Genomic DNA, 22,862 nt, shown 5'->3' with positions numbered 1-22,862 from the left:
AGGAGAGGAAAAAGGGGACTCAGTCTGGGAAGGCCTTCTGGAGGAGGTGAGCTCTCAAATCTCCCCAGCGCAGCGCTTAGAACAGTAGTTGACACATAGTAAGCACTTAACAAATACCATGATGATGGTGATTATTAATTTTACCTGAAAATGCTCACAACTGGAGAAAAGAGTCCAATCAAAGGGTCATCAGTGTCCAACTTAAGTGAGTGTGGGCTGACCTTCTGGACCTTCTGGGGTCAACCCATCAATGGTATTTCTTGAGCGCTTACTTTGTGTAGAACACCGTACTGAGCGCTTGGGAAAGTACAGTACAACAGAGTTGGTAGACAAAATTTCTGCCCACAAGTAGTTTACAGATTACGGCGGGGGCGGGGGCTTGTTGGGACCAGGCCAGCCTCTTCATCTTCCCCAGTGACCGCAGCCAGAGTCCCACCAGGGGTGGTCCGCACTGGGGTCTTGAGCCCACTGTTGAGTAGGGACTGTCTCTATATGTTGCCAATTTGTACTTCCCAAGCGCTTAGTACAGTGCTCTGCACATAGTAAGTGCTCAGTAAATACGATTGATGATGATGATGATGGGGTCTCGGGTCTGCTTTGCTGAGCGTACGGGGCCTGGGGCTGTCCCGGAGCCCCAAGTGAGGCCTAGTCTCTGGAGTGGACATCTAGATAGGGAAGCAGTTTGCCTTGGTGGAAAGAGCCCGGGCTTGAGAGTCGGAGGTCATGGGTTCTAATCCCGGCTCCGCCACTTGTCAGCTGTGTGATTTTGGGCAAGTCACTTTACTTCTCTGGGCCTCAGTGACCTCATCTGTAAAATGGGAATGAAGACTGTGAGCCCCGTGTGGGACAACGTGATCACTTTGTGTCCCCCCGCAGTGCTTAGAACAGTGCTTTGCACATAGTAAGCGCTTATCAAATGCCATCATTACTATTATTATTATTATTGTTATTATTATTATTATTAGATACTGGGAGTGAAAGGGCAGAGACAGGAGCTAGCATGGCTCCCCCTTGTGATGCTGGGAGGGGGACAGTCCATCGACCTCCTCTTTCCACGTGGGCGGGCGGGAGGTCATCTGTGGGGGACAAGGGCTGCCCAACGCCCCCCTAATAGCCTGCCATACCTGCCCTCTGTGTTTCAGGTCACTCCGGATCTCCTGAAGGGCCAGAAGGAAGTCGCCCAACAAGGCCACGAGGAAACGGCCAAGCAGATCCTTTTCAATTACCTCAGAGTGGGGTGAGTGACTCCATGTCCTTCTCGGTGGCCCTGGATGGAAGTCGGGGTGGGGCTGGTAACTAAGCCCTTCCTGTCCTGGGAGGCTCCCGTCCCCCTGAGCTGAGCCGGGGTTAGCAGGGTGGGAAGGACATGGTTTTGTGGGGGTGGTTTTGAGGACCCCTGGGGGCTAGTATGGGGGGTGGGGTCCCTCTCAGAGCAAACTTAAGAGCCTCAAATAAAGTGTGTTTTCTTTGCGAAGGGGAAAGTTGAGTTGGGACAGGTTGCCGGGGGCGGGAGCCAGGGCGGTCTGTAAATGAAGCAGGGTCGTCTACTGGTAGCGACCCGGCGGGATGTCCAAGGAAGGCGATCAGTTTCACCCCGCCGTGGAAAGGTCCGGCTTCCCAAGGGGCTCGGGCTGGCCACGGGCCAGACCCTTGGGAGGACCATCTGGTTGAAGGGCTCAGGGTGTGGGGTGCCACAGGTGAAGGCTGAAAAAGCCCAGCTGCTCGCAGCCCCCCCTCCTCCCTTCCCAGGCTGGAGGTTAAAGTCACAGAGGTAGCTGAAGGTCTTTTCTTCCTCCTTCAGGGGGGTGGTCTCTGAGCTCTGGTCCAGGGGGCCTATCGGGGAGTGGGGAGGGCCTCTGGTGAGCGGGACGAGGGAGCCGTGTCGAGGGTGGACTGGGCCTGGCTCACCCGTGCCATCCCCCACTCGCTGCCAGCAGCATCGACAATGATGACGTCACCAAAAGGAAGGTCAATCTGGTCTTCGAGAAGATCCAGACCCTGAGGTCCCGGGCGGCGGGGAGTGCACAGGGGAGTAGCCAGGTAAACCACGTTTGGGCCCGGGGGTGGTGGGCGTGTGGGGCAGGGGCGTGTGAGGATGGGGGAGTGTCCGGAGTCAGGGGTAGGAAGAATCCAGGAAGCAGGAAACACCCCTGCTAAAGGGTTCAGAATCCTGTGGCAAGAGAAGGGCTCTCAAAATATCATCCTGTCCATTCCCCTGTGTTTAGGCAGGGCTCTCCTGAAGAGACCAGCCCGACACCTAGCTGATAATGGGGTTGGGGGCTGGAGAGTGGCCCAGGGTCGGAGCTGGAAGTGAACGGATATCTTCTCCCATCAGGAGAGTGAGGGTTGTTCACTCGGGCAGCCCCGGCCAGTGGCCATTGGCACTGAACTTCAGTGGCTCCGAGCCATGGGGCAGCTCTCCACACCCTCATCCCTGTCCCCCTCCCCATGCTCATCAGAAGCAGCATGGCCTAGTGGAAAGAGCAGGAGACCTACGTTCTAATCCCTGCTCTGCCACATCCCTGCTGGGTGACCTTGGGTGAATCACTTACCTTTCTGAGCCTCAATTTCCTCATCTGTGAAATGGGGATTCAGTACCCATTCAGTGACTTCTCTCTACTCCTTAGCTTGTGAGCCCCGCGAGGGACAGGGACTGGGTGCGATCTGATGGTGCTGTATCTTACTCCAGCACTTAATATAGTGCTTGGCCCACAAGCGCTTAGTACAGTGCTCTGCACACAGTAAGCGCTCAATAAATATGATTGATGATGAATAAGCTCCGATCCGACAATCAGTGGTATTTACTGAGTGCTTACAGTGTGCCTAGCACTGTACTAAGCTCTCAGGAAAATACAATACACAGAGTTGATAGACGCAATCCTGGCCCACAAGGACCTTCCAGCGTACCACTGCTTAGAGAAGCAGCGTGGCTTAATGGAAAGAGCACAGGCTTGGGAGTCAGAGGTCGTGGGTTCAAATCCCGGCTCTGCAAATTGTCAGCTGTATGGCTTTGGGCAAGTCACTTAACTTCTCTGTGCCTCAGTTCCCTGCTCTGTAAAATGGGGATGAAGACTGTGAGCCCCATGTGGGACAGTCTGATCACCTTGTATCTTCCCCAGCTCTTAGAACAGTGCTTTGCACATAGTAAGCGCTTAACAAATACCATCACTATTATTATTATGACGATGATTATTGCCTTAGGCTGCTGAGTCTTCCCTCGAACTCAAAGCTCTAATGGAGCAGAAGAGCAAACTGAGCAAGGAGGTGTCCGAGCTGCAGAAGAAGCTGGACCTTGAGATGCGGGTATGGTGGTCAATCCCAGGTGGCCAGAGTAACTTGGGAGACTCTCCCGAGTCCCAGACCCATCCTGTATGGCAGGTCCTGTCCTCTATCCCCCGCTGGGGTGGAGAAGGGCAGAGGGATGTAGACAGGGCTTTTTCTTAGAGACTCCATTACTTCTGCCTCCCCCACCGGACTGGAAGCTCTTTGTGGGCAGGAATTGTGTCTTCTAATTCTATTGTACGCTCCCAAGCACTAAGTACGGTGCACTGCCTACAAGAAGCACTTAGTACGGTACTCTGCCCACAGGGGATGCTCAGCAGGGGATCCCTTATGGGCAGGAGAGGCGACTCAAGGGCTTTTCTCACATGCCAGCAGTCACTCAATCATATTTATTGAATGCTCACTGTGTGCAGAGCACTGTACTAAGCGTTGGCTTGTGCCCAGAGCTGACTGTGGCAGCCAAGTCAGAGAAGAGCATCCCTGGCATTTGGCTGTGATTCCCCGGTTGCTCCTCAGCCTTGTCGGGCAGCCGGAAAACCGCGTAGTTGCCCGGGATGCGGGCGTGAAGCCCGGAGAGGTCAGGACTTTGTAATGCCCCCGGAGCGGATCCGGGGCAGTGCCCAGCAGTTAGTACGGTGCCCCGTCCCGGGTTCGGGGGGTACCCGGGACACTCCCTGTCACTGCCGCGCCCTCACTTTGCACTTGGCACCGCCAGAACCAGCAGAACCTCAGGGAGGAGAGGGACCAGACGAGGGGGAGCCTACAGGAGCTGCAGCGACAGCACGAGGGGAAGGTGGAGGAGAACGCCGAGCTGCAGAAACAGATCGGCCAGGGCCAGACCGAGCTCCGGAAAACCTTGGAGGAGTAAGTCTAGCGGGCCCGGACTAGTAGTGACCCTCCGCCAGCTCCCCGGGAATCACCTCCTCCCTGGGCCAACATCACGCGCCCCTCCCCTACCTCACTTCCTGGAGGAGGTGGCATCTCGAGAAGCAGCGTGGCCTAGTGGATGGAGCACAGCCTGGGAGTTAGGAGGACTTGGGTTTTAATCCCGGTTCCTCCGCTTGTCCACTGTGTGAAAGTCACTTCACTTGTGCCTCAGTTCCCTGGTCTGTAATAATAACAGTAATAATAATGTTGGTATTTGTTAAGCGCTTACCATGTGCCAAGCACTGTTCTAAGCACTGGGGTAGATCCAAGGTAGTCAGGTTGCCCCATGCGGGGCTCGCAGTCTCCATCCCCATTTTACAGATGAGGTAACTGAGGCACAAGAGAAGCAGCGTGGCTCAGTGGAAAGGGCACGGGCTTTGGAGTCAGGTCACGGGTTCAAATCCAGGCTCCACCAACTGTCAGCTGTGTGACTTTGGGCAAGTCACTTAACTTCTCCGGGCCTTAGTTACCTCATCTGTAAGAATGGGGCTGAAGACTGTGAACCCCCCATGGGACAATCTGATCACCTTGTATCCCCCCCCCAGTGCTTAGAACAGTGCTTTGCACATAGTAAGCACTTAACAAATACCATCATTATTATTATTATTACTATTTATTGAACACCTTCTAGTACCAAGTGCTGTGAGCCCCCAGTGGGACAACCTGATGACCTTGTAACCTCCCCAGCGCTTAGAACAGTGCTTTGCACATAGTAAGCGCTTAATAAAAACCATTATTATTACTATTATTATTAAGTGGCCTGCCCAAGGTCACACAGCTGACAAAGTTGGAATTCGAACCCATGACCTCTGACTCCCAAGCCCGTGCTCTTTCCACTGAGCCACGCTGCTTCTATGTAAAATGGGGATTAAGACGGTGAGGCCCGTGTGGGACATGTATTGCATCTACCCCAGCGCCTAGTACAGTGCCTGGCATAGAGTAAGCACTTTACAAATATCATAAAAAAAGAAGAGAGCTTGGCCACAGGGGAGGGATGCGATCGGAAGTGGGAGGACGGTCATGGGTGTCCGAACGTCAGCCACGCCCGCCGTCCACACCTGACGCCCCCGCCTCCTCCCTCGGCCCCAGACTGTTCCGGGTGCGGATGGAGAGGGAGCAGCATCAGCTGGAGATCAGAGACCTACAGGACCAGCTCTCAGAAATGCACGACGAGCTGGACAGCGCCAAGCACTCCGACGATGGGGAGAAGGCGGCTCTGATCGAGGTGAGGGGGCAGAGAGCCAGCCGCTCTGCTTGGAGGTGCCCATACTGGGCCGCCCCAGCCGATGCCCACCGGGGACTTGTTGGTGAGGCCGGGGCAGAGGGAGCCCTGGTCCGTGGGGGGATGGATGGAACGGCCTCACCAGGCCTCCGGGACCATCCCAGGCCTTGCCATCGCTGCACAAATCATCCTCATCATCATCAATCGTATTTATTGAGCGCTTACTATGTGCAGAGCACTGTACTAAGCACTTGGGAGGTACAAATTGGCAACATATAGAGACAGTCCCTACCCAACAGTGGGCTCACAGTCTAAAAGGGGGAAATAATAATGATGACATTTATTAAGCGCTTACTACGTGCAAAGCACCGTTCTAAGCGCTGGGGAGGTAACAAGGTAATCAGGTTGCCCCACGGGGGCGTTCACAGTCTTAATCCCCATTTTACAGATGAGGGAACTGGGGCACAGAGAAGTGAAGTGACGTGCCCAAAGTCACACAGCTGACAATGGGTTCGAATGCCGGCTCTGCCAACTGTCAGCTGTGTGGCTTTGGGCAAGTCACTTCTCTGGGCCTCAGTTCCCTCGTCTGTAAAATGGATTAAGACTGTGAGCCCCCCGTGGGACAACCTGATCTCCTTGTAATCTCCCCAGCGCTTAGTACAGTGCTTTGCACATAGTAAGCGCTTAATAAATGCCATTAAACAAAAAAATTGGTGTAGCTGGGATTTGAACCCATGACCTCTGACTCCAAAGCCCGGGCTCTTTCCACTGAGCCACGCATGCAAGCAGTGTGGCCTAGTGGTTAGAGCACTGGCCTGGGAGTCTGAAGGACCTGAGTTCTAATCTCAGCTCTGCCTCTTAGCCTGCCGTGCGACCTTGGGCTTGTCACTTTTCTCCACCTCAGTTTCCTTATCTGTAAAATTGGGGTTCAACAATTGTCCTTCCTCCTACTTAGACAGCAAGCCTGACGTGAGACAGGGATTGTTTCCAACCTGATTAACTTCCATCTACCCCAGTGCTTAGAAGGGCACTTGACACATAGTAAATGTATAAAATGTATAACAAATATCATAAAAAAAGGGGATGTGCAAAAATGGGGCTACTACTATTACTACCACCAGGTCTCAGAAGGTTTGGATAGGCCAGAGTCCATGGTCACTGAGGGGTGGGATGAGTGGAGAGAATTACTCTCTCAGAGAAGCAGTGTGGCTCAGTGGAAAGAGCCCGGGTTTGGGAGTCAGCGGTCATGGGTTCTAATCCCGGCTCCGCCACTTCTCGGCTGTGTGACTTTGGGCAAGTCGCTTCACTTCTCTAGGCCTCAAGTTACCTCATCTGTAAAATGGGGCTGAAGACTGTGAGCCCCCCATGGGACAATCTGATCACCTTGTATCCCCCCCAGTGCTTAGAACAGTGCTTGGCACATAGTAAGCACTTAACAAATACCATCGTTATTATTATTATTATTACTATTTATTGAACACCTTCTAGTACCAAGTGCTGTGTTAAGGGCTTGGTAAAGTACAGGAGAGATAGAAATAGAGATAGAACTGAGAAGCAGCATGGCTTAATGGAAAAACAGTTGGCTTGGGTGTCAGCCGTCTTGGGTTCCAATCCCAACTCTATCAATTGCTTGCTTTGTGACCTTGGGCAAGTCATTTAACTTCTGTGCCTTAGTTTCCTCAGCTGTTAAATAGGGTTTGAATACATGTTCTCCATCCTACTCAGACTGTAAGCCCCTTGCAGGATAGGGACTGTTATCTAATGTGCTTAGAAAGGTCCTTGACACATAGTAAGTGCTCAACAAATGCCATTAAAAAAAACAAAAAAGCTTCCAGGGTAACTGACCAGGCAGATCAGTCATTTTTAATGGGCTCTTATTGTGTGCAGAATACTGTACTAAGAGCTTCAGAGAGTACAATGTAACACTGTAATACTGTCTTTTTGGCTCTTTCTAAGATATTTGTTAATTGCTTAGTATGTGTCAAACACTGTTCTAAGAACTGGGGTAGGTACAAGTTAATTTGGTTGGACACAGTCCCTGTCCCACATGGGGCTCACAGTCTAAGTAGGAGGGAGAACAGGTATCCCCATTTTTCAGGTGAGGAAACTGAGGCACAGAGAAGTTAAGTGACACAGCAGGCAATTGGCAGGGCCGGGAATAGAACCCAGGCCCATGCTCTCTCCAGTAGGCCATGCTGCTTCTCATTGTTATTTTATTATTATTATTAGTAAAAATAATAATAATAATAATAAGCATGCTATTTGCTTACTATGTGCCAAGCACTGTTCTAAGCGCTGGGGTAGATACAAGGTAATCAGGTTGTCCCAAGTGGGGCTTAGTCTTCATACCCATTTTACAGATGAGCCCCACTTGGGCCAACCTGATTACCTTGTATCTACCCCAGTGCTTAGATGAGGTAACTGAGGCACGGAGAAGTTAAGTGGCTTGCCCACGGTCACCCATCATCATCAATCGTATTTATTGAGCACTTACTGTGTGCAGAGCACTGTACTAAGCGCTTGGGAAGTACAAGTTGGCAACATATAGAGACAGTCCCTACCCAACAGTGGGCTCACAGTCTAAAAGACTGTGACACCCAGCAGACAAGTGGCAGAACTGGGATTAGAACTCATGTCCTCTGACTCCCAAGCCCGTGCTCTTGCCACTAAGCCACACTGCTTCTCTAACAATATTTTATATTTTATAACAATATACAATATAACACGGACATGTTCCCTGCCTACAGTGAGCTCCCTCCCCCGGGGCCCAACCCAACCGAAACCAATGTCTCCCCGTCTAGACTGCAAGCTTACTGTGGGCAGGGAATGTGCCTGCTTATTGTTAAAGTGTCCTCTCCCAACTGCTTAGTACAGTGATCTGCACACAGTAAGCGCCCCAAAAATAGGAGTGAATCAATCAATTGTATTTATTAAGCGCTTACTGTGTGCAGAGCACTGTACTAAGCGCTTGGGAAGTACAAGTTGGCAACATATAGAGACAGTCCCTACCCAACAGTGGGCTCACAGTCTAGTGATTGACAAGGGAAATACGCCCAATGTGCTATGAAACAAATGAAATCTCCCATACTGGCAATGAGCGGACCCAATCAGAGTCTCCATTCTGTGTCCCGTTCCCGTGCCGGCAGGAGCTGCTCCAGATGAAGCAGGAGCTGCAGGAGATCCTGATCAGCCGAGAAGAACAGGAAGACCTCCTCCGCAGAAGGGAGCGGGAGTTGACCGCCCTGAAAGGGGCACTCAAGGACGAGGTGTCCAGCCACGACCAGGAGATGGACAGGCTAAAGGAGCAGTACGACGCGGAGCTGCAGGCCCTCCGGGACAGCGTGGATGAAGCCACCCAGGTGAGCGGGCCGCCCCTCTATCCGTGAGGAAGGGAGATATTACTCTGTTTATTTTACTTGTACATATCTATTCGATTTATTTGTTAGTATGTTTGGTTTTGTTCTCTGTCTCCCCCTTTTAGACTGTGAGCCCACTGCTGGGTAGGGACTGTCTCTATATGTTATGAACTTGTACTTCCCAAGCGCTTAGTACAGTGCTCTGCACACAGTAAGCGCTCAATAAATACGATTGATGATGATGATGATGATGATGAGAGAAAGCGTTTCCGAGTCGGTGTAAGGCTGCTCCGGGAGGTGCGGCCCCGCTGCCGCTGGTGTTCCAGGCGGAGTTGTTCCGGATGGCGCTGCTGTGGGCGGTGCGATCCCAGAGAATTTGGTCCCAGGAGGTGTTTTTCCAAGTGGCGTGGCCCTGGAAAGTGTCGCCGGCGGCCTGGTCTGGTCCCGTGGACACCACACCGTTTGGTTTCACAGCCGGCACGAGGCCGAGGCAGATATAAACAGAATACGAGGGAGAGACCAGAGAACGTGTTCCCACGTCTGTTCTGGTAGGGAGGCCATCCTCACGTGTGCACGTGGGGTTTCGGGGCAGGCGGAGACGGTGGTACACGTACACGTCATCATCATCATCATCATTAATCGTATTTATTGAGCGCTTACTGTGTGCAGAGCACTGTACTAAGCGCTTGAGAAGTACAAGTTGGTAACGTATAGAGACAGTCCCTACCCAGCAGTGGGCTTACAGTCTAAAAGGGGGAGACAGAGAACAAAACCAAACATACTAACAAAATAAAATAAATAGAATAGATATGTACAAGTAAAATAAATAAATAAATAGAGTAATAAATATGTACAAACATATATACATATATACAGGTGCTGTGGGGATGGGAAGGAGGTGAGATGGGGGGATGGAGAGGGGGACGAGGGGGAGAGGAAGGAAAAGGCTCAGTCTGGGAAGGCCTCCTGGAGGAGGTGAGCTCTCAGTAGGGCCTTGAAGGGAGGAAGAGAGCTAGCTTGGCGGATGGGCAGAGGGAGGGCATTCCAGGCCCGGGGGATGACATGGGCCGGGGGTCGATGGCGGGACAGGTGAGAACGAGGCCCGGTGAGGAGATTAGCGGCAGAGGAGTGGAGGGTGCGGGCTGGGCTGGAGAAGGAGAGAAGGGAGGTGAGGTAGGTGGGGGTGAGGTGATGGACAGCCTTGAAGCCCAGGGTGAGGAGTTTCTCCCTGATGCGCAGATTGATTGGTAGCCACTGGAGATTTTTGAGGAGGGGAGTAATATGATCAGAGCGTTTCTGGACAAAGATAATCCGGGCAGCAGCATGAAGTACACATGACGAAGGCCCAAGTGTGACACCGCTCCACTTCTGCCTCACTGTTCAGTACCTACGACTCCTATGTGTTTTAGCAATTCTGTAGTATTTAATGTGGTAAAGGAGTAATGGCTGAGGGAAGCCGTAGTAAGCGCTTAACGAATACCATCAAAAAGAAAAGTGGCAGAGGTAGCAGCAATAGGGGAATTGAATTGGTATAGAGAAACCACGTGGTTCAATGGAAAGAGCACGGGCTTGGGAGTCAGAGGTCATGGGTTCAAATTCCGGCTCCGCCAATTGTCAGCTGTGTGACTTTGGGCAAGTCACTTCACTTCTCTGTGCCTCAGTTCCCTCATCTGTAAAATGGGGATGAAGACTGTGAGCCCCACATGGGACAACCTGATCACCTTGTATCCTCCCCAGCGCTTAGCTAATGCTATTATTATTATTATTATTATTATTATAGAAAGTGTTGTTTGAATGAGGAGTCATCAAGCCATCTACCTACTCACCCAACCTAATCCCGGCTCTACCACTGATCTGCTGTGTAATCTTGGGCAAGTCACTTCACTGCTCTGTGCCTCATTTATCTCATTTGTAAAATGGGTATTGAGACAGTGAGCCCCATTTGGGACAGGGACTGTGTCCAACCCGATTTGTTTATATCCACCCCAGTGCTTAGTACAGTGCCTGGCACATAGTAAGCACTTAATAAATATCATGATTATTATTATCCCTATGCAGCCAATGGTGGCCACACCTCCATTTTCCCTTGCATGAGTTTTGCAAACACATAAGCAGCAGTGTGGCCTAGTGAAGGAGCAGACTTGGGAGCTGGGGGACCTGCGCTCTCCTACTTACCTGCTGTGTGACTTTCCCATGGCTTCTGGGCCCCAATTTCCTCACCTATAAAATGAGGTTAAAATACCTCTTCTCCCTCCCCTTTAGTGGTGTGGACCCCCCCAACATGGGACAGAGACTATGTCTAACTTCAGTCAGTCATATATTTATTGAGTGCTTACTGTGGACAGAGCACTGTACTAAGTGCTAGGGAAAGTACAATACCAAAAAGTAGGTAGGGAAGCAGCATGGTTTAATCAATCAATCGTATTTATTGAGCGCTTACTGTGTGCTGAGCACTGTACTATGCGCTTGGGAAGTACAAGTTGGCAACATATAGAGACAGTCCCTACCCAACAGTGGGCTCACAGTCTAGAAGGGTTTAGTAAGTAGAGCATGGGCCTGGGACTCAGAAGGACCTGGGTTCTAATCCCAGCACTGCTGCTTGTCTGCTTTGTGACCTGTGTGGGACAGGGATGGGGATGGTGTTTCCTTCCCCTCCTTCCCCTCCCTGCAGCACCTGTATAGATGTATATATGTTTGTACAGATTTATTACTCTATTTATTTTACTTGTATATATCTATTCTATTTATTTTATTTTGTTAGTATGTTTGGCTTTGTTGTCTGTCTCCGCCTTTTAGACTGTGAGCCCACTGTTGGGTAGGGACCGTCTCTATATGTTGCCGACTTGGACTTCCCAAGCGCTTAGTACAGTGCTCTGCACACAGTAAGCGCTCAATAAATACGATTGATTGATTGATTGATTGACCTTGGGCAAGTCACTTCTCTATGCTTCAGTTAGCTCATCTGTAAAATGGGGATTACGGCCGGGGGCCCCAGGGGGACAGGGACTGAGCCCGACCTGATTCTCTTGTATCTACCCTAGTACTTAGGACAGTGCTTGGCACATAATCTCCGCTTAACAAGTACCATAATTATTATTAGACGAAGAGTTTACAGACCAGAGGACTTATCTTGCAATCACCCAAGCACTTAGTATGGTGCTTGGTGGGCAATAAGTGAGTGCTTAACAAATACCTTAAGAAATACTTTTATTAGCATTACAACCCACACTCTGCCAATACCCCCAGGGTGAGCCCCAGCTCCCAGGGAAGTGGACCCTAACGCTCTCCCTGTACCTGGCAATGTCCCCCAGTGTCACTGAGGGCTGGGTGGACAGGCAGGCTACCCACCCCCGGGAGGAGGAAGGAGCTGTGCCACCCCGGTGGTCCAGGCTGGGGCTTCCTGGGGAGGAAATGAGGCTGGAGGGGGCAGGGCCAGGCCCGGGGCTCTTCCTTTGCCGCTTGGGCAGAAATTGCAGTGACAGGGCTGGGCGGCCCGTGTCCAGACCTTGGCCCCGGGTCGTGTGCGGAGTCCCAATTACGGAACCGTAATTGCTGAAAGGCCGCCCTGTTCGGCACCACAGTGGGAAACAGCTCTGCCCCGGTGGGGCCTGGAGCTGTGGGACAGGGTGGCTATGAAAGGCCGCCTCCTCATCCCTCCCCTGTACCCCCCACAACCCCGGGCCCCCCTCAGCTCTCCTGTGAGCCTGGGCTCAAGGCCCAGTCCTCGGTCTCCGTCCAGGGAGCGACTGTCAGCACCAGGCCAAGAGCTGCGGTTTATCATCCTTCCACTTCTGTATGGGAAGCAGCGCGGCCTAGTATGTTGCCGACTTGTACTTCCCAAGCGCTTAGTACAGTGCTGTGCACACAGTAAGCGCTCAATCAATCAATCGTATTTATTCAGCATCATCATCAATCGTATTTATTGAGCGCTTACTGTGTGCAGAGCACTGTACTAAGCGCTTGGGAAGTACAAGCTGGCAACATATAGAGACAGTCCCTACCCAACAGGGGCTCACAGTCTAGAAGGGGGAGACAGAGAACAAAACCAAACATACTAACAGAATAAAATAAATAGAATAGATAGGTACAAGTAAAATAAATAAATAAATAGAGTAATAAATATGTACAAACATATATACATATATACAGGTGCTGTGGGAAAGGGAAGGAGGTAAGATGGGGGGGGATGGAGGGGCCTGCACCCCCCGCAACCCCAAGGCCCAGTCCTCGAACTCCGTCCAAGGAGCGACTGTCAGCACCAGGCCAAGAGCTGCGGTTTATCATCCTTCCACTTCTGTATGGGAAGCAGCGTGGCCTAGTTTGTTGCTGACTTGTACTTCCCAAGCGCTTAGTACAGTGCTGTGCACACAGTCAGCGCTCAATAAATATGATTGAATGAATGAGTGAATGAATGAAGAAGCAGCATGGCTCAGTGGAAAGAGCACGGGCTTTGAAGCCAGAGGTCATGGGTTCAAATGCCGACTCTGCCACAAGTCTGCTGTGTGACCTTGGGCAAGCCACTTAACTTCTCTGAGCCTCAGTTCCCTCATCTGTAAAATGGGGATTAAGACTGTGAGCCCCAGGTGGGACAACTTGATCACCTTGTAACCCCCCAGTGCTTAGAACAGTGCTTTGCACATAGTAAGCACTTAACAAATGCTATTATTATTATTATTATTATTATTATTATTATTATTATTATTATTATTATTATTATTATTAATGAAGAGAGCCCGGGCCTGGGATTCAGAGGTCTGGGGTCCTAATCCCTGCTCCACCATGTTCCTGCTGTGTGACCTTGGGCAATTGACTTAACTTCTGTGCTTCACTCCCTGTAAAATAGGGATTCAATACTTGTTCTCCTCCTACCTAGTCTGTGAGCCCCATGTGGAACCTGGTTATCTTGTATCTACCCTAGCGCTTAGTAATAATATTCATGATGGTATTTGTTAAGCGCTTATGCTAGGTATCAAGCACTGTTCTAAAGGCTGGGGGAGGTACAAACTAAGCAGGTTGGACACAGTCCCTGTCCTAAATGGGGCTCACAGTCTTAATCCCCATTTTACAGATGAGGTAACTGAGGCCCAGAGAAGTTTAGTGACTTGCCCAAAGTCACACAGCACCAAAGTGGCAGAGCTGGGATGAGAAACCAGGTCTTTCTGGCTCCCAGGCCTGTGCTCTATCCACCAGGCAACACTGTTTCCTACATTGCTTGGGACATAGTAAGCACTTAACAAATTGGTTTTGTTCTCTGTCTCCCCCTTTTAGACTGTGAGCCCACTGTTGGGTAGGGACTGTCTCTATATGTTGCCAACTTGTACTTCCCAAGCGCTTAGTACAGTGCTCTGCACACAGTAAGCGCTCAATAAATACGATTATGATGATGATGATGATATCACAGTAATTATTTTTATTGCTGTTATTATTATCCCTCACACCCCCAGGACAGGCTTTCATGCCAACAGCTCCTACCGTGGCCTAGTGGATAGAGCCCAGGCCTGGGAATCAGAAGGACCTGGATTCTAAAATCGTTTACACCACTTGTCTGCTGCGTGACCTTGGGGAAGTCACTTAACTTCTCTGTGCCTCAGTTACCTCATTTGTAAAATGGGGATGAAGACTGTGATTACCTTGTATCTACCCCAGTGCTTGGCACATAGTAAGCACTTAACAAATACCGACATTATTATTATTATTATTATTACTTAATTCTCTGTGCCTCAGTTCCTTCATCTGTGAAATGGGGACTAAGACTGTGAGCCCTCTGTGGGACAGGGACTGTGTCCCAGTGCTTAGAACAGTGCCTGGCACATAATAAGCACTCAATTGTTAATATTATTATTATTATTATTACCACCGTTCTGGGCTGCCCCCCACCTGCCCTGGCTGTACCCTTCCTCCCTCTCCCCAGTTTTGGGGGCCCCCAACCCTTTCTGCAGATCACGTGTGTCAACATAGGAACAGCTGCTCCATTCATTCATTCAATCGTATTTATTGAGCGCTTACTGTGTGCAGAGCACTGTACCAAGCGCTTGGGAAGTACAAGTTTGCAACATATAGAGACAGTCCCTACCCAACAGCGGGCTCACAGTCTAGTAGAAGACTCCTAAGTGGTGCTCCACCTCTACCCAGTTCACCCAGCTCGTCACCCCCAACCTGTGGCTGGCCGTAGTGGTCACCTGCCCAACCGGGCTGCCGGGGTGACCAGCTTGTCCCCACTGCCAGTGTGCTCCACACCTGTGAGAGTGAGATCCCGCCAATGCCCCAGGGCCAGGCTGGTCGGGGGAAAGAGCAGGGTGGGTCCGGGGTCAGAGGTCACCCGCCTCCAGGCAGGGATTGGAGTCCTGGAGTTGGGACCTGGGTTGGGGGCTTTCCCAGGGCCCTTGACAGTGAGCCAAGGGACCCCCCAGGGCTCTTGGAGAGGGTCCTTCCTGAGTCTGTGCCTTTGGCAAGGCCCTACTGAGAGCTCACCTCCTCCAGGAGGCCTTCCCACACTGAGCCCCTTCCTTCCTCTCCCCCTCGTCCCCCCTCCATCCCCCCCATCTTACCTCCTTCCCTTCCCCACAGCACCTGTATATATGTATATATGTTTGCACGTATTTATTACTCTATTTATTTATTTATTTATTTATTTTACTTGTACATATCTATTCTATTTATTTTATTTGGTTAGTATGTTTGGTTTTGTTCTCTGTCTCCACCTTTTAGACTGTGAGCCCACTGTTGGGTAGGGACTGTCTCTACATGTTGCCAATTTGTACTTCCCAAGCGCTTAGTACAGTGCTCTGCACATAGTAAGCGCTCAATAAATACGATTGATTGATTGATTGATATTTATTACTCTATTTTACTTGTACATATCTATTCTATTTATTTTATTTTGTTAGTATGTTTGGTTTTGTTCTCTGTCTTCCCCTTTTAGACTGTGAGCCCACTGTTGGGTAGGGACTGTCTGTAGGTGTTGCCAACTTGTACTTCCCAAGCGCTTAATACAGTGCTCTGCACACAGTAAGCGCTCAGTAAATATGATTGATTGATTGATTGATGGGCTCCTAGGTCTGCCTTCCTCTGCAGAAAGGTTGTTTTTTTATGGTGTAAAGTGCTTACTTTGGGCCAAGAGTAGGGGTGGATCTGTTCAGATGCATTCCTTGTGCCACCTCGTGTAAGGTGGAGGGGGAGCCAGCAAGTAATAATAATAATAATGATGGCATTTGCTAAACGCTCACTCTGTGCCAAACACTGCTCTAAGCGCTGGAGGGGATACAAGGTAATCAGGTTATCCCAAGTGGGGCTCACAGTCTTAATCCCCATTTTACAGATGAGGTAACTGAGGCACAGAGAAGTTAAGTGACCTGCCCAAGGTCGCACAGCTGACAAGTGGCGGACGCAGGATTAGAACCCACGACCTCTGACTCCCAAGCCCGTGCTCGTGAAGAGTCACAGGTCTTGGGTTCTAATCCCGGCGCCGCCACTTGTCTGCTATGTGACCTTGGGCAAGTCGATTATCCGTGCTTCAGTTCCCTCATCTGTAAAATGGGGATTAAGACTGTGAGCCCCACTTGGGACAACGTGATCACCTTGGATCTACCCCAGCACTTAGAACAGTGCTTGCAACGTAGTAAGTGCTTAACAAATACTACTATTATTATTATTATGATTATTATTTCCACTGAACCACGCTGCTTCTCTAATAATGGTATTTGTAAAATCCCCGTTTTACAGATGAGGGAACTGAAGCACGGAGAAGTTATGTGACTTGCCCAAAGTCATACAGCTGACAAGTGGCGGAGCCTGGATTCCAACCCACATCTCTGGCTCCCAAGCCCAGGTTCTTTCCACTCCCCAGGACACAGATGAGGAAACAGTGGCCCAGAGAGGTTAAGGGCTATGACCAGTTCACCCAGTGAGGCAGGCTGGGCTCTTTCCCCCTGATAGATCAATGAATCAATCAGTAATAATAATAATAATAATAACTGTGCTATTGTGTGTTTACTGTGTGCCGGGCACTGTACCAAGCATTGGGGTGGAGACAAACAAATTGGGCTGGACACAGTCCCTGTCCCGCATGGGGCTCAGTCTTAATCCCCATTTTACAAGTAACCAAGACACAGAGAAGTGAAGCACTTATATATCTGTAATTTATTTATATTAATGTCCATCTCCCCCTCTAGGCTGTAAGCTCATTGTGGGCAGGGAATGTGTCTGCTTATTGTTGTACTGTACTTTCCCAAGTGCTTAGTACAGAGCTCTGCACACTACACAGTAAGCTCTCAATAAATGCATTGAATGAAAGTGACTTGCCCAAGGCCATACAGCAGACAAGTGGCAGAGTCAGCATTACTAAACACTTGGGAGAGTACAGTATAACAATAATAATAATAATGATGGCATTTATTAAGCGCTTACTATGTACAAAGCACTGTTCTAAGCGCTGGAGAGGTTACAAGGTGATCAGGTTGTCCCACGGGGGGCTCACAGTCTTAATCCCCATTTTACAGACGAGGTAACTGAGGCACAGGGAAGTTAAGTGACTTGCCCAAAGTCACACAGCTGACAATTGGCGGAGTCGGGATTTGAACCCATGACCTCTGACTCCAAAGCCCGTGCTCTTTCCACTGAGCCACGCTGCTTTTCTTACCCAGTCCCCAGGCCCAGTCCCTGCCTACAGTGAGCTTACAGTCTAGAGGGGGAGATAGACATTAATATATATAAATGCATTATGGATATGTACCTAGAGAGGTTGAGGGCCTTGTCCAAGGTTGTACAGTGAGGCAAGGCCAGGCTCCTCCCTCCATCCTAAGTGGTTTATGAGAGGTAAGGACTATATATATTGCCGACTTGTACTTCCCAAGCGCTTAGTGCAGTGCTCTGCACACAGTGAGCGCTCAATAAATACAATTGAATGAATGAATGAATCTCGGGAAGGTTTGTGCCTTCTCTCGCCACACAGTTCCACTGCCCAGGCCTGAGATCTGGTGGTCTTCTTCCGGCATTCAGTTAAAAGGATCATTTGCTCTCAGGGACCCCACGTTCTCTCCCTCCTCTTCTTGTCAGTTTGGAGCAGGCGCAAGTTTCCACCTTCAGCTCAAAAAACAACAGAGAAAGCCCATGTTTTCCAAGAGGAAAATCTCCTTAACGGATCTTGGCAAGTCATTAGAAGAAAGTCGGCCCAGATTATAGGGTCAGAGAGAGTGGAATGGGGGGAGGGGGTTTTGGCCACCCTGGTGGTCTCCCCCTCCTCCCGAATCCCGCCTCTCCAAGGTCAGCATGAGTCCTTGGCTGTATCCTGGTTGCCGTCTCCCTGCCGACCGCGGCCTGGTGTGTCCTGGGCTTGCAGTGGTCCCTAAACTCCTGGTCCCATTGTGGGGTGGCCTGTGAGCAGGGGTCTCGGGGGCATCTGAAGTTAAAGTGCTCGAGACCAGCTGCCTTCAAAAACCAGTTTGGGTTTGTGGGAGGAAGGGGTCGGTCCCTTCTTTTATGATTAATAATTGTGATATTAAATGATTACTATGTGCCAAGCACTGTCCTAAGTGCCGGGGTAGCTAGAAGATAATCAGGCCCCACCGGGGGCTCACAGTCTAAGTAGGAGGAAGAATGGGTATTGAATCCCAATTGCAGATGAAGGGACTGGCGCGTGGATAAGTGAAGTGACTTTCCCAAGGTCATACAGCAGATAAGTGGCGGAGCTGGCATTAGAACCCAGCTCCTCTGATTCCCTGGCCCCCTGCTCTATCTTTTAGACTGTGAGCCCACTGTTGGGTAGGGACTGTCTCTATATGTTGCCAACTTGTACTTCCCAAGCACTTAGTACAGTGCTCTGCACACAGTAAGCGCTCAGTAAATACGATTGATGGATCCACCGGGCCGTGCTGCTTCTCTTAGCCTAAAACCGTGACCCCTTCCCGGATTTCTGGGCAACGGGAAGAAGAAGGGTCAAGTCGAGAAACACTCTTTCCTCTGAATGGAAGAGTCCCTAGAGGGTCATTTAGTCCAGTCCCCTGCCTGTCCGCTCCCAGGAGAGCCTCTTCTAACTCCCAAAGCAGCTGGTGGGGGGAATCACCACTATTGGCTCTCTACCCCGGTGTTTTGGGCAAGGGTAGTCCGCGGTGGCTAATCCATTAGTCTAACCCTCATCCCTCTGGCTGCTGTGCAGTTTGGGAAGGCTGGAACACTAAAGCTAGGTGGAACTGTAGCAGATGGGAGGCGACATTCCGATCATCAAGAATTCCAGTGGGTGGAGTGAGGCTAAGAGGGCGACAATTCCAGAGCCCCCCCCTCGGGCTCCAGGGTGTTGACTGGATGTCCAGCTGGCCATGCTTGGGCCTCACCCCTGCTGCTCCAGTGAGAGAGGACCGGCCAGTTCTGAGCTGGTTTGGGCTGGCAGCCCGGGGCCTGTTCCCTTTCCTGGAGCCCCGACCAGAGATCAGGAGAAGTCAGGACTGCGGTGTCGGGGGAGGGAGGGAGAAACGTGGCCAGAAATTGTGGGGAGGGGAGGAGGTAGGGAGGCTGGCAAGAGGATCCAGCCCCGGACCGTGACCAGGCCTTGGAGGGGGGTAGGGAGGGTACTGCCGTGCCAAAATAGCTCCTTATTGAGAACCTAATCCCCTTCCCAGGCCGCCTCCCACCTGTCCCTAGCACTCATGTCCTGCAGAATAAAAATCACTGTGGTATTTGTTGAGCTCTTAAACAAGCACTGTACTAAGCGCTAGGGTAGATACAAGGTAATCCCGTCGGACACAGTCCCTGTCCCAAATGGGGCTCGCGACCTGAGAGGGAGAACAGGTATTCAATCCCAACTTTACAGGTGAGTCACGGAGAAATTAAGGTCACACAGGAGACAAGTGGCAGAGCCGGGTTTAGAACTCAGATTGCCTGACTCCCAAGCTAGTGATTTTTTCACTAGACCTCACTGTTTCCTACACTGTGTACCACAGTGCAAGCCCTCTCCCCAGATGGTCAGGGAGCGGGTCTAATTACCACTTATCAATTAATCGTATTAATCAAATGCTTAGTTTGCAGAGCACAGTACTAAGCATTTAGCACTTGTATAATAATAATAAGTAATAGTTGTGGTATTTGTTAAATGCTTAATATGTGCCAGGCACTGTACCGAGTGCTTGCCTCTACATTTTTTTTAATGGTATTTGTTAAGCACTTGCTGTGTGTCAAGCAGCGTGGCTCAGTGGAAAAAGCACGGGCTTTGAAGTCAGAGGTCATGGGTTCAAATCCCGGCTCCACCACTTGTCAACTGTGTGACTTTGGGCAAGTCACTTAACTTCTCTGGGCCTCAGTTCCCTCATCTGTAAAATGGGGATGAAGACTGTGCGCCCCACGTGGGACAACCTGATCACCTTGTAAATTCCCCAGCGCTTAGAACAGTGCTCTGCACATAGTAAGCGCTTAATAAATGCCATTATTATTATACACTGTTCTAAGATCTGGGAGTGGCTCAGTGGATAGCACACAAGCCCGGGATTCAGAAGGACCTGGGTTCTAATCCCAGCTCCGCCACGTGTCTGCTGTGTGACCTTTGGTCTGGCACGTAGTAAGTGCTTAACAAATACTACAATTATTATTAACTTCTCTGAGCCTCATTTACCTCATCTGTAAAATGGGGATTTAGAGTGTGAGCCCCATGTGAGACAGGGACTGTGTCCAACCTGATTACCTTGTGTCTACCTCAGCACTTAGAACAGTGCTTGGCACATAGTAAGCACTTAAGTACCATTATTATTATTATTATCATTATTATTATTAGTAGTAGTAGTAGTGTTAAGTAAATAAGGTTGGACACAGTCCCTGTCCCGCATGAGGTTCAAAGTCTAAGTAGGGTGGAGAACAGGAATAATAATAATTGTGGTATTTGTTAAATGCTTATTATGTGCCAGGCACTATACTAAGCGCTGGGTAGATACAGGCCTTCAAACTCTGTGAGCCCTCTTGTTGGGTAGGGACTGTCTCTATATGTTGCCAACTTGTACTTCCCAAGCGCTTAGTACAGTGCTCTGCACACAGTAAGTGCTTAATAAATATGATTGAATGAATGAATACAAGCTAATTGGGTTGGACACAGTCCCTATCCCACATAGGACTCAGAGTCCTAATCTCCATTTTACAGATGAGGGAACTGAGGCACAGAGAAATTAAGTGACTTGCCCAAGGTCACATAGCAGACTCAAATTGGAGTGGGGAATAGAACCCAGGTCCTCTAATAATAATAATAATAATAATAATAATAATAATAATAATAATGATGATGGCATTTATTAAGCGCTTACTATGTGCAAAGCACTGTTCTAAGCACTGGGGAGGTTACAAGGTGATCAGGTTGTCCCACGTGGGGCTCACAGTCTTAATCCCCATTTTCCAGATGAGGTAACTGAGGCCCAGAGAAGTTCAGTGACTTGCCCAAGGTCACACAGCTTGGCGGAGCCGGGATTTGAACCCATGACCTTTGACTCCAAAGCCCGTGCTCTTTCCACTGAGCCACGCTGCTTCTCTAATCCCCAGGGCTGTGCTCTATCCACTAGGCCACACCATTCATTCATTCATTCATTCGTATTTATTGAGCGCTTACTGTGGGCAGAGCACTGTACTAAGCGCTTGGAAAGTACAATTCAGCAACAAAGAGAGACAATCCCTGCCACAATGGGCTCACAGTCTAGAAGGGGGGAGACAGACATCAAAATAAGGAAACAGGCAGGCAGCAGCAGTGTTTGGGTGCATGGTTTGGGGTGCGGGCTGAGGGCCCTGCAGTAGAACAGATGCAGGTGGTGATGGAGGGGGGGGAATTGTTTTGCTGTTGTGTTTTCATTCTCCCGATCAAGCCAGGCCAGGCTGAATTTTTCCCCTCCTGGGCTAGAGATGGGGACCTGGAGTAGGTGGACTCTGCTGCGGCCCCTCTCTAATCCCCAGGGCTGTGCTCTATCCACTAGGCCACACCATTCATTCATTCATTCGTATTTATTGAGTGCTTACTGTGGGCAGAGCACTGTACTAAGCACTTGGAAAGTACAGTTCAATCAATCAATCAATCAATCAATCGTATTTATTGAGCGCTTACTATGTGCAGAGCACTGTACTAAGCGCTTGGAAAGTACAGTTCAGCAACAAAGAGAGACGATCCCTGCCACAGTGGGCTCACAGTCTAGAAGAGGGGAGACAGACGTCAAAATAAGGAAACAGGCAGGCAGCTGCAGTGTTTGAGTACATGGTTTGGGGTGCGGGCTGAGGGCCCTGCAGTAGAACAGATGCAGGTGGTGATGGAGGCGGGGGAATTGTTTTGCTGTTGTGTTTTCATTCTCCCGATCAAGCCAGGCCAGGCTGAATTTTTCCCCTCCTGGGCTAGAGATGGGGACCTGGAGTAGGTGGACTCTGCTGCGGCCCCTCTCTAATCCCCAGGGCTGTGCTCTATCCACTAGGCCACACCATTCATTCATTCATTCGTATTTATTGAGCGCTTACTGTGGGCAGAGCACTGTACTAAGCACTTGGAAAGTACAGTTCAATCAATCAATCAATCAATCGTATTTATTGAGCGCTTACTATGTGCAGAGCACTGTACTAAGCGCTTGGGAAGTTCAGCAACAAAGAGAGACAATCCCTGCCACAGTGGGCTCACAGTCTAGAAGGGGGGAGACAGACATCAAAATAAGGAAACAGGCAGGCAGCTGCAGTGTTTGAGTACATGGTTTGGGGTGTGGGCTGAGGGCCCTGCAGTAGAACAGATGCAGGTGGTGATGGAGGGGGGGGAATTGTTTTGCTGTTGTGTTTTCACTCTCCCGATCAAGCCAGGCCAGGCTGAATTTTTCCCCTCCTGGGCTAGAGATGGGGACCTGGAGTAGGTGGACTCTGCTGCGGCCCCTCCCACGTATTCTCTCTCTCTCTCTCTGCCTTTCTCTCTCATTCTCTCATTTTCATTTTCTTTCTCTTTCAATACCTTTCTCTCATTCTCATTGTCTCTCATTCTCCCTCTGCCTTTCGTTCTCTCAGAGAAGCAGCGTGGCTCAGTAGGAAAGAGCACGGGCTTTGGAGTCCGAGGTCGGGGTTCAAACCCCGGCTCCGCTAATTGTCAG

The 22,862-nt window shown here is 50.1% G+C and overlaps 1 protein-coding gene across 3 annotated transcripts in view; it reads left to right on the top strand.

The window, feature by feature from the left end:
- Positions 1-22,862, top strand: part of CGNL1 (cingulin like 1) — an 89,494-nt gene that overhangs the window by 42,957 nt on the left and 23,675 nt on the right. For 2 of the 3 annotated variants that reach the window (XM_038750152.1, XM_038750151.1), the window contains exons 3-8: positions 1,143-1,237; positions 1,938-2,040; positions 3,202-3,303; positions 3,998-4,146; positions 5,299-5,434; positions 8,578-8,790. In XM_038750152.1, coding sequence (XP_038606080.1) covers positions 1,143-1,237; positions 1,938-2,040; positions 3,202-3,303; positions 3,998-4,146; positions 5,299-5,434; positions 8,578-8,790 — 798 coding nt within the window. The remainder of the gene's footprint in view (positions 1-1,142; positions 1,238-1,937; positions 2,041-3,201; positions 3,304-3,997; positions 4,147-5,298; positions 5,435-8,577; positions 8,791-22,862) is intronic. The other variant, XM_038750153.1, reaches the window with a different exon arrangement.

This window comes from Tachyglossus aculeatus, chromosome 8 (genome assembly GCF_015852505.1).
Source record: "Tachyglossus aculeatus isolate mTacAcu1 chromosome 8, mTacAcu1.pri, whole genome shotgun sequence".
Taxonomy (NCBI): Eukaryota; Metazoa; Chordata; class Mammalia; order Monotremata; family Tachyglossidae; genus Tachyglossus; species Tachyglossus aculeatus.
This window is presented reverse-complemented; position numbering and strand designations above follow the sequence as displayed.